The sequence below is a fragment of the Podarcis gaigeae genome, assembly GCF_964106915.1.
Source record: "Podarcis gaigeae genome assembly, chromosome: 8".
NCBI classification, from domain to species: Eukaryota; Metazoa; Chordata; class Lepidosauria; order Squamata; family Lacertidae; genus Podarcis; species Podarcis gaigeae.
In genome coordinates this window covers 3,721,040-3,730,387 of record NC_139684.1, presented here as the reverse complement: position 1 = coordinate 3,730,387, position 9,348 = coordinate 3,721,040, and the positions used below count along the sequence as shown (strand labels likewise).

At 46.9% G+C, this 9,348-nt stretch overlaps 1 protein-coding gene across 2 annotated transcripts; it reads right to left on the bottom strand.

Moving 5' to 3' along the window:
• Positions 1-1,758: 1,758 nt before the first annotated feature.
• On the bottom strand, positions 1,759-9,098 carry LOC310851207 (UPF0561 protein C2orf68 homolog). 2 transcript variants are annotated; one of them, XM_083753455.1, is made up of 4 exons: positions 8,836-9,098; positions 7,429-7,544; positions 6,334-6,485; positions 1,759-4,578 (listed from the first exon to the last, which is right to left on the bottom strand). In XM_083753455.1, the coding sequence occupies exons 1-4, from the start codon at positions 8,955-8,957 to the stop codon at positions 4,456-4,458; spliced, it is 513 nt and encodes a 170-aa protein (XP_083609581.1). In that variant the 5' UTR covers positions 8,958-9,098; the 3' UTR covers positions 1,759-4,455. The 2 variants fall into 2 exon arrangements, with proteins under 2 accessions (XP_083609581.1, XP_083609580.1); XM_083753454.1 differs by lacking the exon at positions 8,836-9,098 and having other exon boundaries at positions 7,429-8,070.
• Positions 9,099-9,348: the final 250 nt, after the last annotated feature.

The following is a 9,348-nucleotide window of genomic DNA, read 5'->3' as shown; positions in this document are numbered from 1 at the left end:
GGCCGCCAAGACCACATAACACCAGTCTTGAAAGACCTACATTGGCTCCCAGTACGTTTCCGAGCACAATTTAAAGTGTTGGTGCTGACCTTTAAAGCCCTAAACAGCCTCAGTCCTGTATACCTGAAGGAGCGTCTCCACCCTCATTGTTCAGCCCAGACACTAAGGTCCAACACCAGGGGCCTTCTGGCGGTTCCCTCGCTGTGAGAAGTGAGGTTACAGGGAACCAGGCAGAGGGCCTTCTCAGTGGTGGCACCCGCCCTGTGGAACACCCTCCCACCAGATGTCAAGGCAATAAGCAGCTACCTTACTCTTACAAGGCATCTGAAGGCAGCCGTGTTTAGGGAAGATTTTAATGTTTAATGCTGTACAGTGGTACCTTGGGTTACAGACGCTTCAGGTTACGCATTTTCGGGTCGCACACCACGCCGAACCTGGAAGCGCTGGAACGAGTTACTTCCGGGTTTCAGCACTTGTGCATGCAAAGTGCTAAATTGCGCTCTGCACATGCACAGAAGCGCAGTTGCGACCCGCACATGCGCATACGCGGCGCTGCAGGTTGTGAATATGCCTCCTGCACGGATCACGTTCGCTGTATTCCAATGTATTATGTTTTTAATATTTGGTTGGGAGCCGCCCAGAGTGGCTGGGGGAACCCAGCCAGATGGGTGGGGTATAAATAACAACAACAACAACAACAACAACAACAATAATTGCTATGAAACTCACACGAAATAAATAGATTCTTATCTGGTGCTGACCTATACATGACTTATGGGAAACCTGAACCTTCTGACTTATGGGAAACGATTTATAATGAATTAAAGAAAATGTTTAAAAATGCATTTGTTAAAAAACCAGAAGCCTGGTTTTAAGAAGTTTAGGTTTAATACATGAAGTGCCAAGAGAAGATAAAAGACTTTTTATGTATGCAATGGCGGTGGCAAGAATGTTATTAACCCAAAGATTGAAAGAAGCATTACCAACAAAGGAAGAATGGCAGACAAAATTGACGGCCTATGCAGAAATGGCGAAACTGACGGGGAAGATCAGAAACCAAGATGACCAAATATTTGTAGAGTGTGGAGTAAATTTGTAGTTTATTTAAAAAACAGTTTAAACAGTTAAAATCATTGGCAGCATTATAATGACATTTGTAATGTGAAATTGATTGTGATAAATTAGGAATACATACTAATAGTTGGGAAAAGTGTAAGATGCAAAAAATTAATTTTTAAAATTTAAGAACCCATGGGAGGGAGAGAAGTCAGAAGGTTCAGAGAACCTTGTTATTGGATATATGTGTGAGAGATAAGATGTATAAAATTGGAAACTAATAAAAAAATCATTAAAATATATATATGTGTTGGTGCTGACTTTTAAAGCCCTAAACGGCCTCCGCCCAGTATGCCTGAAGGAGCATCTCCACCCCCATTATTGAGCCCAGACACTGAGGTCCAGCTCCGAGGGCCTCCTGGCGGTTCCCTCACTGTGGGAAGCGAAGTTATAGGGAACAAGGCTGAGGGCCTTCTTGGTAGTGGCACCCGCCCTGTGGAAACAAGCAACTATCTGACTTTTAGAAGGCACTGAAGGCAGCCCTGTTTAGGGACATTTTAAATGTCTGATGTTTTATTATAATTTTAATTTCACTCATTAATACACAGTGGATTTTCCATGGTCAACATTTGATGTTTGGAATCCATTATTATTGGAAATTGGACTTGGTTGCCAGTAGTTCCTCATTCATATTAAAGTGGGGGGGGGGGTTGTATGTTCACTAGGCATTCAGACACCTCTTTATTGTCAACAAATTTTCCATGGTGGTTTCTGACTAGGCAGAAACCAGATCCCTTTTGGGTTCCCCTTGGCAAGGCCTTCATCATACGAGGTCAGTGTAACATGGAGCAGGGACTTCTGGGTGGCTGCCCCTGTTCTGTTCTGCATTGCTAGGGGTTGGCCTTGTATGATACAGGACTTGCCAAGGGGAACCCGAAAGGGATCTGGTTTCTGCCTAGTCAGAAACCACCATGGAAAGTTTGCCAATATCTAAAGGTGTCCAAATGCTTAGTGAACATACAACACACACCCCGCCCCGCTTTCATATGAATGAGGAACTAGGGGCAACCAAGTCCAGTTTCCAATAATAATGTGGTGGAGGAAGGGATGGTGTCTCCAGTTCTGACATGCTGGGTGCTTCCCCACAACAGGAGGTTATCAAAGAGGAGCTGCTGGCATCGCTCTCAGTCTTACACCAAGCGACGGAAACCATAATCCGCACGACGTAAGTACGGGGAGGTACTTCTAGTCTCCCTACAGCTTGTCACTGCCCCACCTATTCCTGGCACCTCCCATTCACCAGGCACTATTTCAGTCCTCTGCATCTCAGCGAGTAGGGGAAAAAGAGAGGGGCAGGGCTTCCCCCAAAGCTGTAGTTTGTTAAGGGTGCTAATAGTTGTTGGGAGACCCCCCGCCCCCTAATTCTCCTCCCAGGGCTACAATTCCCAGAGCTCCTGGGAAAGGAGGATTGTCTGCTAAACCACTCCTGGGACTTAGATACATTAGACAAATTATGATGTTTTAAATGCATTCTAACACTGTGGCACCAGATGGTGTTGCAGAGCTGAAATCGCAACTCAGTGATATACGTTATATGTAGGGCTGTCTCTGAACACAGTTCACACTTCAGTTAGTGCAGAATCTGGCAGCCAGGTTGCTCACCGGGGCAAGACGGTTTGAACATCTTACACCGATCCTGGCCTGACTGCAGCAGCTGCCAATTAGTTTCTGGATCCAAGAGGAAGTCTCAGGTCCAGTTGCTCACCTTGCCTGAATTGGTGCAGCACCAGCCCACCAGGGTTCAGCCAGTGACCAGCAGGGTAGATGATACAAATATTACAGATGTAAGCTCCGAGATTCAAAGAGCAAAGAGACAGTCAACAAATACCTGAACTTGTTTCTGAGGTATTTGCTTCTCATCTACGCTGCTGGTCACTGCTTGAACTCTGGTGGGCTGGCACTGCACCAATTCAGGCAAGACAAGCGGCTGGGCCTGAGTCTTGGCCTCCAAGTCCAGTTTCCAATAATAATGGATGGCAAACACCAAATGTTGACTATGGAAAATCCACTGAGTATTCAAGAGAGTGAAATTCCATTATTACCCCCCTCTCTGCTGTGTGTTTGTGTGCCTCCACCTCAATTTTATAAAATCCCTTCTCCTTTTAGAACTAGCTACTAGGCTAGATGAACAAGTAGCCTGCACTGGCAGAAATAAGCTTCCTGTGTTTCTATAGGCAGCTAAATCTCAAAGCAGATTTATGGAGGATGCTGTAAACTAGATACTGAATTATATTTGAAATATAAAAGGAGACAAAGAATTGCATCAGGAAACATAGGCAGACAGAAATATATTTTCCTTCCAGAGGAAGGGTCATGGGAGGATCAAAGCCCTTAGAACAAATTCCAGGATTCTGTTCTTAGCTGCAGCAAAGGACTAATGCGAAACAGCAAGTTGCATGTGTTTATTAACAATCATGTGGCGTGTTTTTCAGAAGATTTGTTGATGAAAAGAGCACTGCACAACAGCATCCCTAGCCCCAAGAAAATCCCGCCAAATGTTGGATGAAACCCAGTCAATTGCCCATATCCTAACAACATAAATGAAAGCTAAAAATCAACCTATGCAGCCCTATTTTGAGGGGAAAGAGTCTACAGGCAGAAAAAATACGCTGTAGAAAGGACATGTCTAAGTCTGAACAAGGTTTGTTGACTCCAACAGCCCCCTTGAAGTCGAATACCTTCTGCATAATGCAGCACAAGGACCAGCAGCCCTCCAGTGCTCTTGGAAGACTGACTTGCCAGTCCCAGCCGAGAGATGCTGGGTCAAATCACAATCACCCTCAGGCATTCCAATTGTAAAGCTGTTTATGTCTCCTGCCCAGACAAATTGCAGGGAACTAGTAAGCGCTCACCCAAATGCTACGACATGGGTTCAAGCACTTTTCACCCATAGAAAGATTGCTGAGCAACAATATGAAATGTCCCCCTTGGTCTGTATTCACCTAATACCTAGAGATACAACAGCCAGCAGTTTGGCTAATCCCAAGAGAGGGGAGACAGAAGGTTTGGCAGAAGGTTTGGTCATAAGCCAATTGCCCAGGGCAAGTTTCAACTGGTCTGCTTCTTTCTGTGTAGGTCTCCAAGAGAACGCAAGCTGTTCGCAAAAGAGATTCTCCTACTGCTCCTCCAAATCACTCATCCAGGGCGCAGTGTCTCAGCTGTGTCTCAGGAGGAGGAAGCTACAATGGCCAGTCCCACCTTGTGCCAGGGTTCAGCTAATTCCCTGCCCCTCTTAAAGGCTTCAAAGCAACAGCTATGGGACATGTCGCACTGGCCCCTTCCCAGAAAGTGTTTCCCAGGTAAGCATTAGCAAACAGCACAGGCCTCCAGACGAGTCCCTCAGCGCTTCACCCGCCGCTTCTCCAGCTCCTCCTGCACCCGCTGCCTCAGGGCCTCGCGCATAGCTGGTTCCAGCTGGTTCTGAGCACTGACCTTCTCGGCTACCTCATCAGGGTCATTGTCCTATGGGAAAGAAGGAAAGGCCCCATTAAAATGGCAGGTTCAAAACATCTACATTACCATGCGCAGGGAATGGGAAACCACTAGGGAGATTTCCGAAAGCAAAACCCTTTGCACTCCACCTCATGGCTGAAAAGCCTGTAATCTACGGCTGCCGTATGTCCGGATTTTGCTGGACATTACCAGGATTTCAAAGGCGGAATTGATGTCTGGCGGGCGTTTCCGAAAGGTGGCACTTTGTCCTGGATCTTAAGCAAGTCAATCGAAAAATCACGTTTTTTGGCATTTTAGGGTTTTCCTTTAAAAAAGGTCAGTAATTTTGGTGGTTTCACAAAAAGAAGCCAAACAATTTTGGGGTGTCCTGGTTTTATGTAAGCCAGCCAGCTTCCTAAGTACTGTTGATTTTGTAAGCTTTCTCAGGCACCTGAATAGGTGTCTGCCATATACATCCACTTTCTATGGTTTGAATCTTCTCTTCCATTGTTGTTTTTAACAGCTTTGGAACTATTTTTACCTGTTTTTATTATATTTCATAAATCACCTTTGGATATATGTGGAAGGTTATTAATACAGAATAACTACAGGCATGCTTCCATTTACACAAGTTCTACTTGCGCACAACTGCACAGACACACAGTGCTGGGAAAGAAATAGAATCACACCAGAAAATGGTGGAAGAGAGCTGGAGAGTCCTCATGACTCATGAGGAAACCCTCCTCAGTCCTGAAGAGGACACTGTGGTGGAAGAAGCCCCAAACAGGCCTGGGGTGCAGAGGGGCTTTATTTAGGCTGCTCGGCTTCTCTGCCTAACAGCTGATGTGTGGGGTAGTGCAGCTGCTGCTGCAGTTTCCCCGTACATCCTTCAGCAAGCTCCAGAGCTTCAACTCTAGATATTTTTGTCTGGATTAGAGAGAACAGGGGAGAGGGAGGGAGAGGAGGGATGGAGAGCAGGGGGAAACAGGCATTTAAAGTATTTATAGAGGCTTCTCCCTATGTTGTGCAATTTCACCTACATGCACGGGGACCCGGAATGTAGCCCCATGTAAAAGGAGGGATGCCTGTACTCTTGAGTGGAATGAATGCATTTCCTGGGTGATTTGCAAACTTCTGTTTGAAGTGCACTATTTTGGCCTAACCTAGTGCTAAGCATCTGCATGACAATCTATTTTTAGTAACTTGTAAGTGTAGTTTATTTTCGTAAATGGAATTAACATATTTACTAAACTTGTATTACTTAAGTTATTTTTTTTTTACTTTCATTTAAGAAAAGAAGAATAAAATGGTGGTTCTACACAGCAGTTAATATATAACTATATTCCGCACAAAAATCCCACAATCTCAAAACCAAGATCTTAATATGTATATATTTAGGCTCAGAAGCAAGTTCCTTTTGGTCCTTGAAAGTGTGCTTAAGACTGTAGCTTTCAATTAGCAAAAGTCTTTCCATGCAGTACCATTTAAAATGGGTCATACTTCTCTCAGTGTTACCGGAATCAACCTTTAAATTAGTAACTTCCCATTTCCTCTATTACTGAGACCCATCCTTTAAACAGTAATTTCTTTTTTTTTCCAGATAGGGCAATCCTTCAGTTTACTCTTTCTTTCATTTTATTTTGTGTTTTAGCAGTAAAAATGCAATGAAATTATTAAGATGAAGAACAAAGGACTATGGATCTGGAGGAAGAGGCCAGGCAGCAGACATGATGGCAATGCAAAAGGAAACCCAGGTTTGCCCCAGCATGTCACCCAGTCACGTACCTGGTGTACAACAATGGAAGTGATCTTTCCACTGTCAGCCTCGTATTCCAGGCAGAAGAGAGCTGGTCCAGAAGAGAGATGGTCTGGTTCTGTACTGGAGCTGCTTTCACTGGATCCCTCATACTCCAGGCCAGATATGGTTTCAGCTCTACCTGAAAAGCAAAGAGGAAATGGCAAGGGAGGCAGCTGTTTGTCTTGCTGTTTGGCATCCACATATAAAATGTGGTCCCAGGAAAAGGTATTCACATCTTGGCCCCATCCTATTTGTGCCAATAAAAGCTTCAGCAAAGCCACTTCCGGCCTGCCCAGGAGGTGGGGTTGCGGGCTTCACGGCCACCCCCGCGAAAACAGGGGAATCCCGGCCAGATCTGCCCTATTTAGGGCCGGCTCAGAGGGGGCTCGCCCTCTTTTGCCGGCTAGCCCTCACGCTTTCCCACCCTCCCTCCCTTTAGGTATGCTTTAGGTAGGTCTTTGACTTTGCTATGGACTTCAGTCTGTCGCCGCAAGGGGCATGGTAGGAATTTTTCCCAATTGGCAATTTGTAGCCTTTTGGTTTTTCGCCTACCTCGTAGCAACTCGTCACAACTTTTCTGCATTGGCGGTAGGCATTGGTAAGAAGGGGTTAAGAGGATGCGGGGGGGGGGGAGGAACGCCATCACCTCCCCCCAGTGAGCGAAGGGTGGTCCATTAAAGGACTCCGGGGGGGGCGTGGCCCTGTCCGAAGCCTATGGAGGTGTGGGCCAAAGGCACGCCCCAGAGCGGTGACCTGGGGGAGACTCCCCCGATAAAGTGTTAACCCTTCCCCGTGTCTCCAGCAAATGGGCTAGAGCCGGATAGTCGATAGGACCAATGCCTAAGCCAGTGCCTCTCATTCCTGAATTCAATAAAGTTGTGGCCTAATTCTCCCAATTAACCTTAATTATGGTGTCTTATGTCTTTATTTATCCTGGTGGGGGGCGGGAACTCGCCATGCAAAACCTTCAAAGGGCCCTGTTCTTTGAAGCACCGAGTATGGAGTCCTGACATCTCCCTTTGCCAGAGTAATTGTTACAACAACAGAAACATGGGAAGATGGATAGTTGATAGTTAACTCACTTCTCCGGCAGGGGTGATAGACCTGCTGATCTGGTTTCTTGGGCCTGGCTGGGGCTGGTGTATGCCTCTTCTTTACCTTTTCCTTAGCTTCCTTCATCTCCTTATCATAGTCGTCCCTGGAGAGGAAGTGGGAAGACAACACAGTCTTTTCATAGGACACTTTGGAGGGTTGAAGAAATGCACAATTGCTGGGAAGAAATATCATGTGGTACTCCAGACCTGTCAAATAGTCCCATCTCCTCACCAATAAATCCTTTAAAACAATTTCATTTAATATTTTTATTGCTAAAAATGTCAGCTTCATTTATACCCAACCCAAGTTTGGCCAAAACTTTGTTCCCTTTGAGCGCAATCCTGCAAACAGTTATAAAAGGAATTAGCTTGTCAATTGATACATTTTATTATTACAATAATTGATTATTTAAGGTTTTGTAAGATGAGCACCATCTTTCCCTCCACTGGCTATGAACACCCAAAAGAACCCTATAGGACACATGTTCAGAGACCAATCCAAGTGATTTCAATAAACTTACTCAAAGTCTCAGATAAATGTTTTCAGAAATGAAACCTACATTTTTGTTTTTACTATTTAATAGCTGTGTAATTCTCTGCATGTGTAGTTAGTAGTAAAGCCCACTGCATTCCACAGGACTTGCAACACAATCCTTACCATGTCTACTCAGAAGCAAGTACTACACAATTCAATGGGGTTTACTCCCAGGTAAGTGGGAGCAGGCTTGCTGCCTTATTCCCTCGGATTTCTAAGTAAGATTTCTAAGTAGGATTGCGGTGATAGTATTGGACTGGATTTCAGTCCTGCTTTTCGGATGCAGACAGTTCCATTGTTTTAGCAACAGCAAAAACTGCAAAAGAATACCAATGGTTTATATTCCATACATACCTAGAGAAATCTACATAATATCTTACTTTGATTTTGAGAAAATACTGACCTACCTAACAGGGCTGGCATAAGTTACTGAAATACCACCTGGAAAATGGAATGATCACCAAAAACGGAATTATTCAAGCTGGTGTTATTTCTTACACGCTGCAATAGTTAACAATAAAAAGAAGGGAGACGCAGCACAACCGAAGAAGGGTCTGGTCCTCATGGCACCCCACAGACCTGCGAGTAAGAGCCTTCTTTGCCATGAACTCCCCCAAACAACTCCTCCCGGCCTCAGCAACGGCGCGGGGGGCGGGCAGGACAGTGGCCTACTTGACGGGGTTGTGGGGAGCATCAGAACAAGACGAGCTCTCTTAGCCATCGCTTTCCTGCTGCTGCCGTTCCTTCGCCCCCAAAGAAGGGAGGGCGGCCGGCGGGAGCAGCAGCAAAGCCCTCCTGGAAGTGGGGCGGGCCTCGGCTCGGACACGCGGGTCCGGGGCTCCGCGCTCCCGCGCCGGTACCTGGCGATCTGGTTGCGGCGGATGTGCCGCACGAAGCCGTGGCTCATGTCCAGGCGCCCTCCCGGCCGACAGCCGCCCCAGGCCGGGCTCTCCCGCGCCGCCCGCGTCCCCGCCGAGTCCATCGAAGTCGGCCCGCCTCCCTCTCGGCCTCCGGAAGCCTCCGCCGCGCCGCCAGGCCCCCAGGGAGGCCTCCGCCAGGCCCGGCGCCGCCTTCTCCGCTGGATGGCGCGGGCGGCGGGAGCGGGGTGGGAGGAGCCCCCGGGCGAGCCCAGAAGCGCCCCAGGCCCCGCTTGCCCGGCCCTCGGGGCAGGGACCCGTCTCCAGCAGCCGCGAACTCTTCCCCTCTCTCTGGGCCGCACTTTCAGAACAGAAAGTTGCTTCTTGCGGCAAAGCGAGTTTTCTTAGGCGTAAGAAATACAGCATCTTAAAAAGTCAACAAAGGTCCGTATAGTAAAAGCCATGGTTTGCCCAGTAGTGATATATGGAAGTGAGAGCTGGACCATCAAGAAGGCT